This window comes from Sardina pilchardus, chromosome 12, assembly GCF_963854185.1.
Source record: "Sardina pilchardus chromosome 12, fSarPil1.1, whole genome shotgun sequence".
NCBI classification, from domain to species: domain Eukaryota; kingdom Metazoa; phylum Chordata; class Actinopteri; order Clupeiformes; family Clupeidae; genus Sardina; species Sardina pilchardus.
In genome coordinates this window covers 17052856-17073148 of record NC_085005.1, presented here as the reverse complement: position 1 = coordinate 17073148, position 20293 = coordinate 17052856, and the positions used below count along the sequence as shown (strand labels likewise).

The 20293-nt window shown below is 43.8% G+C and overlaps 1 protein-coding gene across 1 annotated transcript in view; it reads right to left on the bottom strand.

Annotated features, from left to right (window-relative positions):
- Positions 1 to 279: 279 nt before the first annotated feature.
- Positions 280 to 20293, bottom strand: part of fig4a (FIG4 phosphoinositide 5-phosphatase a) — a 57887-nt gene continuing 37873 nt past the window's right edge. Inside the window, exons 21-24 of the mRNA XM_062550204.1 lie at positions 19178 to 19370; positions 9450 to 9535; positions 8978 to 9064; positions 280 to 1466 (exon numbers count right to left, since the gene is read on the bottom strand). Coding sequence (XP_062406188.1) covers positions 1289 to 1466; positions 8978 to 9064; positions 9450 to 9535; positions 19178 to 19370 — 544 coding nt within the window. The 3' untranslated portion in view covers positions 280 to 1288. The remainder of the gene's footprint in view (positions 1467 to 8977; positions 9065 to 9449; positions 9536 to 19177; positions 19371 to 20293) is intronic.

Sequence of the window (20293 nt, the reverse complement as noted above, 5' to 3'; positions counted from 1 at the left end):
AGAGAGAGAGAGAGAGAGAGAGAGAGAGAGAGCGAGAGAGAGAGAGAGAAAGAGGGGGATGAGCATTCAGCATTATCTATCAGTATGATGAATTATGGCAAAGGCACACAACATCCTAAACAGACACCAGAACAGCATAGCAAAGTGGGTAGGTAAGAAAAAGAGGGGGAAAGAGAGAGAGAGAGAGGGATATACAGAGAGGGAGATAGAAACAGAGAAAGAGTGAATGAGATGGGGGAGGGGGCTACAATGAGATACATAGTAGACAGAGCAACAGTAGTCTGATCAAAACGAGCTTTAATAAATAGAATATTATCACTGAAACAATGACCTTTCATACACCTATGACCTTGGGACAAAATGAGTGCAACTATTTAAAACAAGGCATACAGTTGGTCATTATGCTTATGGTCCATTCAGCTTTGAATTAAAAAATAAAAAAAAAGATCTTAACAAAATTAAACTTAATTTGAATCATTTGAATGTCATGAGTAATAAAACAACTTTAAAATCCAACAAAATCAACTTAATACAGTTTTAAATCATTTCTAAACATGATCTTCAACCAAACATAGGGAGGAAAAAGAATCAAAGTAAAGAAAACCAGGCACACATAAAATACAACTAAAGACACCTTCATCTTAAAAAAAAAAAACAAATAAAAATGCATTTTTGTCTGAGTTAATATATTACAGCGCTCAGAACATACAGACTAAACACACTACTAATTCAACCGTGCGGTTTAATACGCTCACCGCCGCATGGAATGCTTGGATGGCGGACAGTGATTGAATGCCCATTAAAATGTCTCCCATGCTTCTGGTAATGGGTCTTTCAAAAGGCCTACGTCAGACGCTGGCTCATCCAGTCTCACTCCTTATCTCTACCTGGCCCTCGCATACACGTACACGTGCTCTCGCATACACACATGCATATGCACACACGTACACACACACACACACACACACACACCATTTTAAAAGCTGAGCTATGCACAAAGTAAATGCAGATGCTCTGGGGATAAGAAGACTCCAGGAAAATGACTGCATTTATTTAAGTTCCAGTGTTGTGTTAAAGTTGGTAACATCCAGCCATTTCTCACGGTGTGCATGTGTACGTAACATATCTTGATGTACCTGCGGTAGCTGAGCTGTGAACGTATGTGTTTTGTGTGTGTGTGTGTGTGTGTATATGTGTGTGTGTGTGTTTGTGCTACATGTATGACTTCTTGATGTAACCCCGGTATATGAGCTTTGTGTGTGAGTGTGTGTGTGTGTGTGTGCGCGCACTACATGTATCGGTTCTTGATGTACTCGCGGTACATGAGCATGTCCTCTCTGCACAGGCTCCTGATGGCTCCGTGGCTGGCGTGGACGTGCGCTTCAAACAGCTCTCGGCTCTCCGAACACACACGTGGCACACACACCTCGTAGATGCTGTCGCTGGAGAAGTAAGACACCGGGGCTCTGTAGGGAACACACACACACACACACACACACACACAGTTTAATTTCATCATGAGTCAAAGGATAAATACTTAAAACATCTAGACGGATAAGGAATGAGATATGCTGGCTTCCCGGCACGCCCTGCGTCTGTTGGGTGCATTGGCTGTGCACGTCCTCTGTGATGTGTTCAGTGATCCAGTACTCATGTGAACATTGAGGGAAAGGGCTAGAGCTGGTTCTCGCACACTGAAACATTTAGCTAGACAAAGTTTTTGCAAAGGAACAAATCTAATAAATAGGCACATTTATTTATTCAGTGTTCGAACCCCAGCCCACACACACACACACACACACAGCCTGGCACACCCTCCCAGTGACGTAGCCTAACACCTTCGGCGTTGCTGTCGCTGGTCTGGCCAACTGCTCATCGGGCAGGATTTCTGAATTCCCCAAAACTGCGGAACTGCCCCCTTTGGTCGAGAACCAATCAACTCTGAGCAGCTCCAATGGCTCTGGGTAGAGGCGTGTTCAAGGCAGAGGAAAGAGTTGTGATTGGTTTAAACTCGACAAACTCCTTTCTGACATTGACCAGTAGCAAATCGAGGCACTTAAAGGAGGCGGGTCAACCAAGCGCTTGGAGAAACTGTTGAGAACAGGCTCTTGGTCAGACCAAAGTCTCGCAGAGCCTTTAAAGTCGATGGCAATCAGGCTGACACACACACACACACACACACACTGCATTTGAGCAACAAGTTGATGTCCCAGTCTTCCCTCAACTCCGCTAATCAACAGGACATTCCACAGCAGGAGGAGTAGTGTGCACAACCTTGCTCTCTCTCTCTTAGATCGGATTCAGACCAAGATCAAGATTTGCGACGAGACGAGCTGCGACGTTCTAAAACCTTGCAACTGCAAATAGACATGTTGAACGCTTTGCAGCGGCTTGCAACTACGGGCAACATTTAGTTCACACCGCTGCAACTCGGTTTCGAGGCGCTGCGAATCTTTGGTGTGAATTGAGCCATAGACATGGCATTTCCACATTTTCCCTCCAAGGACACAGAGAAAAAGTCACTCGTTCAAAATTGTTCCATGTTCAAAATAGATCTTTTTGGATTCAAATTAATTTTATGGCATCACCAGCACGCCAGCTACACAAAGCTCCCCGGTACGGCAGACCTCCATTACCGCACCAATAAAACCAAAACAAACATTCCCACCAGAAGGTCCATATTATCCTCAGCTCGGCGATGACACACAGGCCAATTTGATGAACAATGCTGCGGGGCACAAACATGACTGGTTTCAAAATGCTAAGAACTGGATGGGGACAGTAAACGTGCCTGATGGGGACTGTTGAGGATTATCAAAGTTCTCCGGATTTAAAAAACAAGATCTTGTATAATCAGTGGGCAGGAGAACAAATAACATTAGTGAGTAACAGTGCGGGGCAACACTGCTCAACAGTTGTCCTGTAAAGTAGAGTGCTGAAGATGTATGTTCTCCACACAGACAGACACACACACACATACACACAGTTTTAATTCTTCCATCAGCTCTAAGGGACATCATTATGTAGACTGGGTAAAACCAGCCTGATCTGCCAGCGATTTGATCTTGCCCTGCAGCTCAGGCTGGAAACCATTTTTCTATCCTGCTTTCATTACAAATCTGAGGGAACCAATCACAAACTGACATATCCACCTGGCGTGTGGTGTTGCGTCTTTTCTATATTTTCTACTCTTGAACAGGCCCGGACTTAGTTGCCTGTTAGACGTCGGGCAGGACTATGAGGTTAATAAACGGCGGCAGTTAATATGGTATTAATATGATTTTGTTTCTTTTAACTAGCATAAAACACTGTCCTGCTGCTTATATACGATTTGGCTAATACACAGTAAATGAGTGTAAACACAATTGTTGCGGCGAGTTATTCTAGCCTATGAATTCAATAAAAAGTAAATCATGCATCATTTAAAAAATGACTGAATTTGGGCTACTTGGCTACGCAACAATGTTGAGTACGTGTTTGTGTGCATAAAAGTAAATTAAATCCCAAATCAAGCTGAAAATGTTCTGCTTTTGACAGCAATTTGATAGCTTTTGATAAAACGCATGTGAGAAATAAAGGCCTGCCTCGAATAAAGGTCTGATCTTCGCGAAGCCTAACAGGGGAGCTACACCAGATGCGTAACTGAAGCGTTCCGTTCGCAACGCGTAAAATCCATTTTAGAAGATGAGTCTATTTTTTCCGAATGTACGCGCCACTGTTGCGTCTGGTGTAGCTACTTCCATTGACTACAGTGATAATTAACTGCTGCGACCGGCTGCAACTTACGCGTCGCGAATGGAACGCTTCAGTTACGCGTCTAATGTAGCTCCCCTGTAAGTAAAGAAAAGACCCCAGCCATAATTTGAGCATTTACTGTACGGTGTCCAAATACATAATTTGAACTATGGCCGTTGATCACACTCCTTGTGCAGTAGAAAACACAGAGCAGACTCACCAGACTAATGTTCAATCTTAAAACACTGAGCTTGGTTTGGTGATCGCCTGGCCAGGCATTATGTATATTCCTCATTGACTGTGAACTCACACAGGGGCAATGAGTTGTTTCTAATTTACTATTTCATTGCGCTAGCATGTGACCACAGTATATTTGCTGATGGAGATGCAACTCATCAACTCTCTCCTACCTGCACACACACACACACAACCCTCTCTCCCTCATGAACAAACACACATACACCTAATACAGTAGATACCTCTCTTACTCTTATACACACAAACACACACACACACACACACTCTAAATCAAACAATGTTCCATTCAATTCTGATGCAAAAGCTATTTTCTGCCCAGCTAACAACTAAAGTGCTGCTGTTAGGCATTTTTAGATGCTGCGGTTTCCTGTCTTCCTATTATAGCTGTGGACAGACACATGGAAGCCGAAAGAGTATGCCCACCAGGTAAAGCTGGACACATACACACGCACACACACACACAGCAGCAGAAACCGTACATTTCTGTAGAAATGGTGTGGAAATGGACCATGACCGATGCTCTGTGCAAAAAGTGAGCAGCGATCACACTCACACACACACACACACACACACACACACACACACACACACACACACACACACACACACACACAGGACTCAGCTGGCCTGTACACGTGCCAGGGGAGGCAAAATGGCCATGACAACAGGCACACTCTACAAAGGCAGTCCCCGATCACAAAGGAATAATGATGGTGTGCACATGCACGCACACACACACTGGCACATGCACAAATAGAAACATACAGACAGACAGACACACACACACACTCCCATCAGCTAACCTTTCAATACCGTAAGGAAGTAAGCAAAACTGGGTTGAATGCTCTCCCAACACCACCCAAAAGAGCACTGCTTTGAGAAGTCATTCAGTGTCCAAATTAGTCTCAACAAATACGATAGAAAGGACACTGCAGTCCTTTACCGTGACAACAGCTCTGAGTTCTGGTTTTCTTAAAAGGCTTTCTCTTAATCCCTCTTTTTATGAAGTCTTTCTCTTCCGCTCAATTCATTCTCTTCCTGTTTCTGAGCAGGTGGGGCTTGTGAAGGGCTTCAGCCATTATGATCTCATGCATCCGGTTGCAATATCACACAAGACAGGAAGTCTTGCATCAGCTCATACTGTATGTTTGTGTGTGTCTGAGTGTGTGTTTATGTGCATAATGTGTCAGAAGCCATGTATGTGGATTTGACTGATTTTATTTTCTTTCTAATGGCAGCGTATGTCAGCATCAAAAGCAGCGAGACCCGGGCTGGTTGTGGTGTGGGTCATTACTGAACGAGTTGTGAATGAAAATCCTTCCTGTAGATGTACATACTGTGGATTTGTTTTGTTACCTCTGCCAAGGAGGTTATGTCTTCATCGGGGTTTGTATGTATGGCTGTCGGTTTGCTTGTTTGTTTGTTGGTTTGTTTGTCTGTCTGTTTGTTTGGGAGTGATCCGTATCACCATCTGAATTAAGAAAGCGGTTATGTTTTCGCTGGGCGGAGGTCTGCGCTCTCTGAGTGCTTTTCTAGTTCATTCATGATTTTGTAACCTTTGTATCTCTTGCCAATAAATTCTCTAGATTTAGATTTAGGACTGAATGGAACCCTCCCAGATGTGATTGTGTGTGCAGGAGTGGGCGGCGTTCGCCTTCCCATTGTCATTCGTAACTGCTCCAGGTACTTAGAAACCATTCTAGCCTAACGTTTGGCCAGGTACAAGGTGAGGTTGTTCTAATCAAACACCACTGTACATCTATTCTATTTTCTTACAGAGCTAGAGGCCACTCCCTTCTTTGACTAGTTAGAGATGCGGGTGAATTTTTCGGGGTGAAACTTGAACCTTGATGCGCATCACTGAAAGAATAAAGCCTGTTTCCTGACTGACCCATCAACCTGACATCCTGAGTCTCCAGATATCTGTGAAACTTGGAAAATGACCCATCATTACACAAAGTTTATGCTGTTCTCGGATTTAGTCATAATTGTGTTTCCCCTTTTAAAAGGCATAAACTTACGGCCACACATAATTGTTATATAAAGAAAGGGATAAGAAAGTAGTCTTTACATGTTACCTCCCATTGTTTTGCACAAAGCTTCCACTTTGCCCCTACATGAATACACAGGAGTAGGAAACAGTGACAGGTAGACTGTGTCTTAACACAAAGTGCAGAAGAGTCGAAGACCTTGGAGCACAGGCTAAACTAGAGAAGCACTCAGAGAGCGCAAACCTCCGTCAAGCGAAAAAGTAACCGCCTCCTGGATCCAGACGGTGATACAGATCACTCCCAATATAATCGTTTCTTCCTTGGGTCATGTCAAACCTTCCCTGAAAATTTCACTGAAATCCATCCATAACTTTTTGAGTTATCTTGCGAACAACCAGAAAAACAGACAAACAAACAAACAAACCTGATGAAAACATAACCTCCTTGGAGCACAGACTAAATGAAAATCTAAATCTTCTCTACATGATAATGAGAGTGACAAAGAAAAAGTTCAGGTAAATGAGTGCACGTGTGTGTGTGTGTGTGTGTGTGTGTGTGTGTGTGCATGGGTGTGTAAGTCGATATCCTCCTAGAAGGTCGTGACAGACAGACAGGGCCACGTTTCAACCAAGTGTGACCTTTCACAACATCCTGTCGGAAATCTCCCGCCCTCCAATCAGAGAAGAGCATCTGCTCTCATCCTCCCTGTCCGCTGAATGCTTGAATGGAGAGATGAACATGACCATCGATCATCGACAGATAGAAAAAGGTGAAGGAAGGAAGAAAAGAGATGCGGTGGGACAATAGAATTACATAACACACACACCCCTTCACACACACACACACACACACACACACTAAGCTGACCATGCCCGACACATGTGCTGGGGCAGACATACAGGTGGTCATGCATTAGGCAGCTAGCCCCCTGGCTCTCTGTCTCACACATCAGGTGGCCGCGTGTGAAAGGGATCAATGCGCACAGCTTCTGTGACTGTGTGTGTGGGTGTGTGTGTGTGTGGGACCAGGAGCGTAATCTTATTTCAGTATACGGTATTGCAAATGCTTAGATATGGGGAACATCTAATTATTTGCTACCTCGAGTATCAGTCTGTACATTTGTGAAATTAATGTAATTTAGTGATTACAGGCAGAAATACCCCTGCTGTCAAAACACGTGTGTGCGTGTGGGGTAGGGGTGGGGGTTGGGGTATGTGTATGTTAGTTGTTCTTCGTGTTCACGTGTGTGTCCGTGTGTCCCTGTGTGTGTGTGTGTGTGTGTGTGTGTGTGTGTGTGTGTATATGTCTGTGTGTCCCTGTGTGTGTGTGTGTGTGTGTGTGTGTATGTATGTGTGTGTATATGTCTGTGTGTCCCTGTGTGTGTGTGTGTGTGTGTGTGTGTGTGTGTGTGTGTGTGTGCGTGTGTATGTGTGTGTGTGCGTGTGCGTGTGTGTGTGTGTGTGTGTGTGTGTGTGTGTGTGTGTGTGTGTGTGCGATTGACATCTTGCTGTCCTTTGTGTTCATGGCAACTGCCAGTGCCACCACATCTCAGATATTAATTTACCCCAAAGTGGCTCTGGTTACCATAGCAACCTTGTATAGTGAGGCAGAGTGTGTGTGTGTGTGTGTGTGTGTGGGGCAGGTGAGTGTGTCTGATTGATCAGTAGGTGAGTGTGTCTGATTGATCAGTAGTACAACTGGTCAGGAGCAAATGCAGATATTGGGTCAGCTAGTCATCGTTTCTATTACACACACGTGCTCCACACACACACAGCTCAAATATTCTCTACGGCTGCCAATGTCATTCACACACGTGACATGCATGCTTGCGCAAATACATGCACACACAGTCTCCATTGAGTATTTTCATGTAATGTCACACACACACACACACACACACACACACACACACACACACACACACACACACACACACACACACACACAACTCCAACAAAAAACGTAAACATATTCTTAGTTGGCCGTCACTTGGGGCTATTAATATCAGTCTCACATGGGTACTCTCTCTCACACACACACACACACACGTGAACCATTACTCCATGCAAGGCCTTTGACTGGCAGAGAATATAAAGATACATCAGTAGTCCACCAATGCATCAGCTCCTTTCCCTCCTTCTCTACATCCATCCATCCACCAATCCATCCATTCATCGGTCACGATGATCACTCCTCCACTCTCTACTTCCATCCATCCCTCCATCACAATACTCTCTCTCCCCCTCGCTCCCCACTGGAGATGCATTAGCACAGACATAGACACAGGTAAAGACAGACAGAAAACACATTACTCTACTGATGCTTCATGTGCGTTCTGTGTACGTGTGTGTGTACGTGTGTGTGTACGTGTGTGTGTGTCTGTGTGTGTGTTGTGTATGAGTGAGTGAGCGAGAGACAGAGAGAATAGCCAGTAAAGAAAAGGCATGAAAGCAAAAAATACATATACTGTAACAGAAATAGCATACTTGTCTGAAGTTTTCCTGTCTGAGAGCATGTGAGTTTGAATTTGAGTTTGAGTATGTGTGTGAGAGAGAGAGTGAGTGTGTGTGTGTATACTGTAGGCAGTAATGAAAACAGAAAGGACATTCAACAGAAATAGCTGTCTGTGTCTGTGTCTGTGTCTGTGTCTGTGTCTGTGTCTGTGTCTGTGTCTGTGTCTGTGTCTGTGTCTGTGTCTGTGTCTGTGTCTGTGTCTGTGTCTGTGTCTGTGTCTGTGTCTGTGTCTGTGTCTGTGTCTGTGTCTGTGTCTGTGTCTGTGTCTTGGAAGGGCAGATGTAGAGAGCACAAATCCTCCTTAGATGTTATCTACACCGTGTGTGTGTGTGTGTGTGTGTGAAAGAGCATGCATATGGGTCTGTAGGTCTGTATGCATCAGCTGTGGATGGAAGAGAGGCTCTACTGATGTTGTTCAAGTAAGTGTGTATGTACTGTATGAGAATGTGAGTGTGTGCATGTGTTGTGTATACACTCACAGATTTATGACATGATCTGGGATTTTGTGTTCAGTGGGATGGTCCGATTTCTCCACCTTATGCTGGTTCTGACCCAAATGAGCAAATCTAAAAACAGACAGACACACACACACAGAAACACTTACATGGGGGAATCACAGACAAGATATTGCAGACCTAAACTTTAACACAGACAGAGTGAGAAAGCAATCTAAATTTTACTGCCAAACTTGATACATCATGCAAATTGATGACACCTCTGGACCTTATTCAATACTCCATCTCTCAGAGCTCTGTGTTGTTTGATGAACAATGCAATCTCATCAAGCATGACAATTAAGCATTCCATTCATGCTGCAACAATTAGCTTTCACTATAGTCGGTGGAACTGGCTACACACACACACACACACACACACACACACACACACACACACACACACACACACACACACACCATTCATCCACACACACACACACACACACACACACACCTGTGGTAGGTAATCAGGTCGTCGTCACCCAGAGGCTCTGTGAGGTCGAGTCCGTACGGCTCTTTCATTGGCTGAGGTGGAGTGTCCTTGAAAAAGGTCAAAGGTTGGAGAAAAGATTAGAGGACAAACTGAAGCACTGGTTCAAGGTCATTGCACACTGAGCCAGTGTATTTTGTTGCACGATTGAAAAACAAATACATAGATAATAAATACAACTTCACCCTGCACTAATCACGTTTACACGCCTACTGCCGCCAGTCATTAAAGTTCGGGCCAAGGTTTGCTACGGCCCACAGCTTTACAGGACAAGTGTTCCTGCTGCTTTCCGTTCTGTACATGAAAATACCAGTTCCAGTGTGCAGCGCCCTTCAAAAGCTCTGCCTACAGATGCTACACAATGAGCTTCACACGGGCTCAGTTCCCGGCTAGAGCTGCAGCACATCCGGTTGTCCAGCAAACAACATGATGACCGATGCTGGACGCGGTGCATCTGTGGCACGGGGCACTGAACTAAGAAGCAAACAGTGGCGTGTGAACAGCATTATACGCCTGTTTGTGGAACTGCACAGTCTGACCGTGAGGCACCTTGACAATGTCCACAAGCAACAATGAGATCGCACTGTATGGAGAACTGTGAAAAAGCACTTCTGATCCGTCTGCTCAAGGTCTTTGTTGAAACGTACCCGCTCACCCCGCATTCTCAGTGGGGGAAGCACTCGCAAGAGGTACTGTATATGCACACTGTTACATAACATCAGCCTTCCGCATTTTCATCTGTGCATACACACAGCTCTGGGACAAGGTTCATAATCGTGCACATAACTACACTAACTCACAGAGTATAACGTATGACACGCGTGTACACACACACACACACACACACACACACACACACACACACACACACACACACACACACACACACACACACACACACACACACACACACACACACACACACACACACACACACACACACACACACACACACACACACACACACACACACACACACACACACACACACACAACCAAAGCATTTAATTTCCAATCCTGCAATATTGATTATGTTCCCTGACCATTAATTTCCGGACTGCCACTTAACGTGACAATTCACTAGTGGGTTTCTGAAAAATACAACTTCACACCCAACCAGAAAGAAACACATTTCTGCAAAACAACATAAACAGGCACACAAACACACATGCCAGAAGGTGGATCATGCTACTCTACTCTACTACTAATAATAAGGGGCACATTCTAAACATGCGTAACAAACACAAACAAACCTGTTTATGCAGACAGAAAGATAGGCGCAGACGTAAACACATACACAAACATAACAGCAGAGACACATACAACACATATGACCAAAGCAAATGCACATGCATACTGCAAGGATAAACACACACACAACAACAATGAAGAAACACACACACACACACACACACACACACACACACACACACACACGCAGCAAAATGAAGTGCTGAGAGGTAATTGTACTGAGAGCGGGCTGATAATCATATGTTTAAATATTTTATCAGTTACGGATTTTTCAGTTACTGTGGCGATCAATCCTGTCGGCCAGGCCTGCGGCCACAGCCACGAGTCTGTGTGTGTGTGTGTGTGTGTGTGTGTGTGTGTGTGTGTGTGTGTGTGTGTGTGTGTGACACGTGAGCCCAAGCGTGAGCAAACACGCACACATGCTCGTTCATGCTCTCTCTCTCTCTCGCTCTCTCTCTCGCTCTCTCTCTCGCTCTCTCTCGCTCTCTCTCTTTCTTTCTCTCCCTCACACACACAAACATACACACATACTTACATAATACATTAAACACAAACAATATTCACATCTGCAAACTACGAAAAATGCAACCGTGCCCAAAACAACGAGACATATTGTGTGTGTGTGTGTGTGTGTGTGTAAGAAAGATTTCATATCTGATCAGTCAAGCCTGCATGAGCATGGACAGAAGCAGTTGTAAACTCAGCAAGGGGTGCACACACATCACTCATTCACCTCTCTACTGTCCACTACACTAAATCACAAATTGAGACATGCATTCACATGCATCTCTCTCTCTCTCTCTCTGTCACACACACACACACAATACCCAATCACGTCCATCAACATACACAAAGAACCAGCTACATGAATATGTATGTATGTAAATACTACATATTCATAGAGTACTGTAAGTCGACAGTACACACTAGACAATACCACCATCCAACACTCACACACAAACACAACATTGTCAGATTCTACACAAACGGCTCCAGAATCCCGACTCCCAAAATCTAATTGTTTCTTCCTTGGCTCATGTCTGACCTTTCCTGAAAATTTCATCCATCACTTTTTGAGTTAGCTTGCTAACAGACAGACAGACAGACAGACAGGACAGACAGACAAACAAAAACAAACAGACAAACGCCGGTTCCTGATGAAAAAATCTCCTTGGCGGGGGTAAAAATATACTTTGAAAAAAAAAAAAGGTGTGACTGGATGAGAAAGTGGTAGAGGAAGGAGTTAGAGGAGGGAAGAGAGGGAAGTGCATGGTGTGTACGGTCTGTGAGGTTGGGGGTGGGGGGTGCCGCTAGGCTGGGTGAACCCTGCCTGATCTGCCGGCGAATCTGGATTTCGCCCAGCAGCTCAGGCTGGACACCTGCACATCTACCTCCCCTGCTTCCTATCCACAACCTTTGGGTCCAATCACCAACTACCTTATCCAAAAGACGCAGCGGATCGTTGGTCTGATTGGTTGAAGGACTATCCGAGTGTACGGAGTCATTTGAACGACACCCATTGCCTCTTGTGCAGTGGAAACAAAGCACAGACTCCCCATACTGATGTTCAATCTTAAAAGATCGAGCTTTGTATGGCGATGGCCAGGCGAGGGTGCCGCGTGTGGAAGGGCAGCAGTGCCAGACGGAGCTCATTGGAGGAGAGCAGTGGCTGAGGTCTGTACAAGTCTGTACACGCCAGTGTCAATGTACAATTTCCGCTAAGACCATTTCTTGCCAGTCAACAACATGCCTGGTAGGAATTTGTTGTATTCATTCAATCAATCATTTCACTGGCCACATTTACCTGTGACCATTACAATAGTACTGTCTATGTAAAAATGACCTACACTTTAGGTTGATATGAGAGAATGACAACATCTAAAAATAAGTTTGACTGTGGAAATCAGAAGCCAACAACAATAACAACAACAACAACGCCTCAACTAACAGTAAGGGTAATCAACTTCGGTAAAAACCTTAGATCACATCCAAAACAATAGACAATTGCTTTGCAATGCACAGAGGACAGGACTTCGCAAGGCGCTAACAGAAGTCAGGACACTGACTGCACTGTATGCATGATGTGATGGTTGTCTTTTGTGCGGCACTATGCATGCCACAAGCGTGGTTTGTCAGACGTCTCATGGACGAGCATTCTTGGAACTCACCTATGCTCAAAAAACTCTGATATGGACGCAACCTTCAGTCCGTAACCCGAATCTGACATTCATCCGAATTCTTAGGCACGTTTTTGAGGGCCTATGGACACTGTTATGGATTTGAAACAGCCATGACTATTTTCGTATGAAAAAAAGAGCATAAACCAGGCTTGACCGTATCCAGAAATCAACAACGTTTCTTTTTTTCTCTTTTCAATTTACCAGCTAAATACTGGTCATTGGAAACCCCGGACTGAGTTTGTGTGTTGTGACTGTCACTGTGACCGTGGGTGAGAGAGTGTGTGTGCTTATCCCGATGGGTTTTCGGTGTAGAAGATAGCTACCCGGGATAAGCCAATGGCACACATTCCGTTTACCATGACAACAGATCTCCATGAAAACACCGGAGCTTTCTAATCTTCTGAGAAGCATGCGGACGCTTTAACAGCCCTGCTCTGCGTCAGTGTGTCTCTGTGTGTGTGTGTGTGTGTGTGTGTGTGTGTGTGTGTGTGTGTGTGTGGTCAAAATGCTTTTTAGTAGCAAATTAGGTGGACCCTTTCAGCAACAAGTGTGTCACACACACACACACACACACACATAAATAGAAAGCACTAGAGAGGTCAACATAGCTGTGATTGCAATTAAGACAGGATTAGCAAAGGGTACAATTTAGGTGTGTGTATTTGTGTGCATTTCCTGTGAAACAGGTAGGAGACCCCACACCCACACAAGCCATTAACTCAATTTCCCTTCATTTTTAATTGATTGTTTTAATGGGAGAACACACTGTATTTGACCTACTACAAAGTAGGGTCATTCCACCTCAATTCAACAAATGCCTTCTGCTTGACCATCTCAGATTTCCTTCAAAATTTTACCACCTAAAGAGTAACCATTTAAACTAACTTAGCCAGAATATTAGATTGGTATACCTAATACATCCAGAGAAAAACGTTTTTGAACATGGTACCCCCCTTCTGATTGTTGGCACATTGGCGCCCTCATCTAAATCTGCAGCAAAGTTCAGATGTCATTATCTCAAAAGGTTTTCAAGCTAAAGACTTCGCATTTTCTGTGGATAATGATGGCTACCTATATATTCCACATATTCATTCGTAGGCCGTATGTGTTGATACTGACTGTGTTTCAATCTTGTGAAATCAGAAGAAAAATTGCAGATTTTTTTTCAACCCCCACATTGGGTGCCCCATTACACAATTTGTAAACAAAATGTTTGACAAATGGTTATGTCTCTCTACAGAAGTGTTTAAGCTGTCTTTGAAAAAGTAATTAAGAGGTGTCTATATTGCTTTTTTGTTGGAAGTATTGTAACACAAAACTGAAAAATAATCAATTTGGATGATATTGTATCTCCCCATTACAGAGGTATGACAAGCTATACCAATGAATTGAACATATCTCCAGAAAGAGTATGAAATGGGCTTTCAGACTGTGACATTTCAAGATGGTATTATGGCTGCAGTTATTTCAATTTTATTTTTTAAATATCGGTCTATTACAACAATTAGCGTTGTTTTTTTGTGCTATTATTTCATGATTTCATAATCCTTGTCTTATTCCTAAGTATCAGATGTTTATGTCTCATACTGTTAAACATTTATTTTTTCATTTACTTACTGAGTGATGAACTAATAAAATATTTCCTGTATTTCCGAAATGAATTGCTGCTGTCACTATTTAATGCCACTAGATGTCACTGTTTATGGATATCAGCAATGTGTTGTTATAGTAGACCAATATTTAAAAAATAACATTTCAATAACCATAGCCATAATACCATCTTGAAATTTCACAGTCTGAAAGCCCATTCCATACTCTTTCTGGAGATGTGTTCAATTCATTGGTATAGCTTGTCATACCTCTGTAATGGGGATATACAATATCATCCAAATTGATTATGTTTCAGTTTTGTGTTACAATACTTCCAACAAAAAAGCATTATAGACACCTCTTAATTACTTTTTCAAAAACAGCTTAAAGACTTCTGTAGAGAGACATAACCATTTGCCAAACATTTTGTTTATAAATTGTGTAATGGGGCACCCAATGTGGGGATGTGAAAAAAATCTGCAATTTTTCTTCTGATTTCACAAAATTGAAACAGTCAGTCAGTGTCAACACATAAGGCTTACGGATGAATATGTGGAATCTATACGTAGCAATCATTATTCACAGAAAATGTGAAGTCTTTAGCTTGAAAACTTTTTGAGATAATGACATCTGAACTTTACTGCAGATTTAGATGAGGGCGCCAATGTGCCAAAAATCAGAAGGGGGGTACCATGTTCAAAAATGTTTTTCTCTGGATGTATTAGGTATACCAATCTAATATTTTGGCTAAGTTAGTTTAAATGGTTACTCTTTAGATGGTAAAAGTTTGAAGCAAATCTGAGATGGTCAAGCAGAAATTTTCTCTAAAATCCGTTGAATTGAGGTGGAATGACCCAGTACCCAAGGGTCACAAGTGTACGCGCACGCACACACACACGCGCACACACACACACACGCGCACATACACACACACGCACGCCTTACTTTAGTGATAACAAACAATGAAAGTGACACCATATTCCTCATCTTTAAGTCATGCAGTTGAAGCTAGCCCTGTGGGCCTCCACATAAAACACATACATGGTAACACAAACCACACAAACACACGTAACAGAACATGGTCACACACACACATACACACACACACACTGTTTTCAATCACTGAGTAATCGTGTTGAATAATCGCGATTTCAATACTGACCAAAACAATCCTGACTATGATTTTATTTAGCCGTAGAGGAGCAGCCAGAGGTCCACTGTAGCAACAGGCTAAAAGAGGATAATCCAGGAAATGCACCTCTTCTGATTTCACTCAAAACACAAATAAAGGTGAAAATCTCCATCGCAGTTCACGTGATTGAAAAATTCTCGGCCACTTCTGATGTACCGCACCTGGCCACAGGTGACCGTGCCCTATAGCAGACCTCCCTCACGCCTCACGATCCATCGGCTAGGCAGGGCTCTGCATCCTAGCTAATGCCATCATTTTTAGATAATAATTCAAACCACATTTCATCAGCATGTCAATGATGTCTTAATGTTGCAATAATTTTGTAAACATGCAAGTTCAAAACGGCTTCCAACAGCCGCAAAGCTGGGTTATGTATCCCCCCCAGTCCTTGCTTATGAAAAAAACAACAACAACAAAAGCAAAACAGCCAGTGTTGTCATAATGGGGAGGAGAGAGCATCTTAGTCAGTGAGATGTCTCCCATCAGTGTGTGAGAGTGTGTGTGTGTGTGTGTGTGAGACACTGGGATGTGACGTAGACCGCACTGAAACACATTTAAAAAAAGGTCCTCTAGTGATGGCTGACTCATGGGTCTCTGCCTTCATAAACAGGCAAGCATTGGCTTTAACAGGGCTGCTAGTTGGCATCCAACACCACGGTAACACAAAGCTGACCGCAACACACACCACCATCACCTTCATCACTGTTATCACTGTTATCACCATCACCATCACCTTCATCACTGTTATCACCATCACCATCAGAATAGAATAGAAGAATAGAATAGAATACATACTTTTTTGATCCCGTGAGGGAAATTCGTTTCTCTGTATTTAACCCAATTTAACCGAATTAGTGAACACACACAGCACACAGTGAACACACAATGAGGTGAATCACACACTAACCCAGAGCAGTGAGCTGCCTGCCCAACCAGCGGTGCTCGGGGAGCAGTGAGGGGTTAGGTGCCTTGCTCAAGGGCACTTCAGCCGTGGACTGGTCGGGGATCGAACCGGCAACCCTCCAGTTACAAGCCCCAAGCCCTAACCAGTAGGCCACGGCTGCCCCATCACCACCACATATGCCCAGAATGGAACGCAAGAAGTGCTCTCTCTCGCTCTCTCTGCTATGATAATGGTGATTGTGATGACGGTGGTGGTGATGATTAATGTTTGCGGTACCAAACCTACACTACTGGTCTAAAGTTTGAGCTCCTTAAGAGCTTCCCTTTTCACTCCATTATAGACAGAACACCAGCTGAGATCAGTCGCATTATTTTTTTTAATCAGGGCAGCAGTTTTCAGATTACAATATGTGCTTACATAATTGCAAAAGGGCTCTCCAATGTTTTCTCAATTAGCCTTTTAAAAAGATATCAGATTAGTAAACAGAATGTGGCTTTGCAACATTGGGTGAATGGTTGTTGATAATGGACAATGTCAGATATCGCATTAAATGTCAGCCATTTCTTTCTACAACAGTTGAGAACCCTTTTGTAATTATGTAAACACTTAATGTAATCTGTAAACGGCTGCCCTGATTAAAAAAACAATTGCTTGTAACAGCTTGTATTCTGTCTTTAATGGGAATAGAATGGAAATGAGTGACCCCAAACTTTTGACCAGTAGTGTACAGTAGATCCTGACTGAAAAAAATTCCGCTTTCTCACACGCTCACACATTCACTCTCTCTCTCACTCACACACTCACTCACTCACTCGCTCTTCCTTGTTCTCTCTCTCACACTCTCTTTCATTCTCTCTATCTCTCTACCCATCACATCTTTAGCCAAAATGAGGCAATAAAAAACACGCCTCAAGTACATTACCCCCACAGAGGGCTCAATCTAATTTGCCCCGCGGCTTTGGAGTTTTAATGCACATGAATCTCAGCCCTTCATTTTACTGCTCCTTCTCAGGGGTATGTGATTCACATTCACAAAAGAAAACTTCACCAAAGACGTCACTGACGGCCTGGTTTTAATAAGGGGACAAGGTGGGAGGCTATGTAATCCAATCACTGACTCTCTCAGTGGCTCTTCCATAGTGATGGCGGAGCGGAGGCTTTCACACGTAAAAGGGGTAGAGGAACATGTGCCACAGTATTCATTAGTCACTATTCAACCTTCTGCAGAACTCAAGCACATGGATGGTATGAACCAGAATTTAATAATAACAATAATAATAATAATAATAATAATAATAATAATAATAATAATAATAATACTTTTTATTTATAATGCCTTAAAGCAGAACTATGCAAGTTGTTTTAGCCTAATTTGCCTTAACTAATCAGCTTCGGAGTCATTGGAATGGTTATTTTACTTATTTTGGGTTGAATGCCGGCTGTCTCGCTTCCCCCTAGCGCATCTGAGTGGAAAAACCACGCGTGCAAGTTTTGTGCCGCCGGGACGGCACTTCCGGCACTTCCAGTCTCCAGCCTCGCGATCATGTCCGTGAAAAGGCAGACTGACCGATTGAGGAGTTTTGTAAAAATATACACGCTAAAGCTGTAGGGGAAGCTCAGCAGAGAAATCTGCAAGCATAAAACGAGCGAAAACGAAAAGCAAAAGCAAAAGCGGCGATGAAATCACCAATCCTGCATAGTTTCCCTTTAATGACTGACTGTTAGGACTGATGCTCTAGGTTGGCATGACTGAGAGGTACTGCTCTGGAGGTTGGCATGTCTGAGATGTACTGGGTGATAAGGCCAGCTCTGCCATCACCACTGCTGATAGTAGCGTCAAATACGCCATCCCGTGAAACACGACCAACGGCTTCCTCCAAATATCAGAGCCCCCTCAGCGGTTTACCCTCAGATGCTTCTGGCTGGCCAAGCTGAGGTGCCACTGGCAGTGTCACTTCCTGTGTGAGATCCTGCATTTGTGGCGGTCAGGCACGCACACGCACACGCACACACACACGGTAACACTTGGAAGGTGTTTGGTGAGGCAGTGAGCAGTGCAGTACATCAGAACAGCCTCAGTGTCACTCACTCACACACACACACACAGATCACACGCTGCTCACACTGATCACAATCACACTGACAAGGCGGGTGTGTGAGCTAGATGCTGCAAGTCAAGTCAATGGCTCTCTGAGCATGTGAATGTGTGTGTGTGTGTGAGATATGGACCATGCTTGATCAAGGACAGGGAGAGGATGTGTTGGAGGGCTGATGACCGGATTATGAGTGGGCACATCGACACCGATGAACAGATGAGAGAGAAAGAGAGAAAAAAAGAGAATGTCTGAATGTACTCCGAGTGTGTGTGAGTGTGTGAGTGTGTGTGTGTGTGTGTGTGTGTGTGTGTGTGTGTGTGTGTGTGTGTGTGTGTGTGTGTGTGTGTGTGTGTGTGTGTGTGTGTGTGTGAGTGAGTGAGTGAGTGAGTGAGTGAGTATGTGTGTGTGTGAGAGCATGAGAGAGAAAGATAGTATGGAGGTTAACCCTAAACTCTGTCTGAGCATACAGGACTCGTTACCTCCTGAGCGCGGACGCTGTCCCCCGATTCGACGAGCTTGATGGGCGTGGAGCGCTGGGAGGCGGAGCCGTCCTCCTCGCGCTCCTCCTCCGAGTCGTCCTCGCTGCTGCTGGACACGGCCTCCTCCGAGGGTGGAGGGGGCGCGCTGGCCGCCGTCTTACGCTGCAGGACCGCCTCGTCTTTGCTGCTCTTCCTGGGAGATGGGGGAGAGAGAGAGAGAGAGAGAGAGAGAGAGAGAGAGAGAGAGAGAGAGAGAGAGAGAGAGAGAGAGAGAGAGAGAGAGAGAGAGAGAGAGAGAGAGAGAGAGAGAGAGACTATTGTTGGACTACCAGCGTTGTCCAACTTCAGTCACTAATCATGGAGTCGGAGTCCAGTCTCGGGTTCCCCTGTATTCAAGTCCGAGTCAAGTCCATGTCATTACAGAACGTGGAGTGAAGTCGGATCCCTACTGATGCCAATCGAGTCCGACACAAATGACAAATAGCATCAAACACATCAGCAGCTGTGAGCATGTTCCGTTCCATACCACACTGTACATTCACAAAAGGAATTTTTAAGAGACGAATGGTGGCATTACTGTCCAGCAAATTGTATCAAATATATCAAACACAATTATTTCTTGCAAAGAGGTGTAATTTGAAGAGGAGAGATTTCAGATTAAATGTAATTTTCATTGACTTAATTACTACATCAAAACTATGCAAAATGTATCCTGATATTGATGACCAAGGTGCCAGCAGATATGGCTCAAAGGTTTTGAAAGGTTTTTGTCATAGGTTTTGGTGATCTGTTTGCAATACTAAGCACTGGGTACCTGTGCAAAACCAAGAGCAAAAAACACTCATTTTGGAGCGCTAATAAATGAGGCCTTGATAACTAACAAGAAAAAATGCTTCTGCATTTTTCTTCCTATCAGCTTGGAGAAGAATAGTGTTGGAGGGGAAATCTCCTAAACCACTGAAAGCATCACTCTGGCTAGGCCATCTGATGCTGTAATATAAATGAAGTACAGTATGTCACTAGAGCAATGAAAACATTGGATGAAAACGTTCCAAAAAAATCTGAGATCCATTAACAATGCACTTATTGCACCTTGAAAGGCTTAACATAATCCTT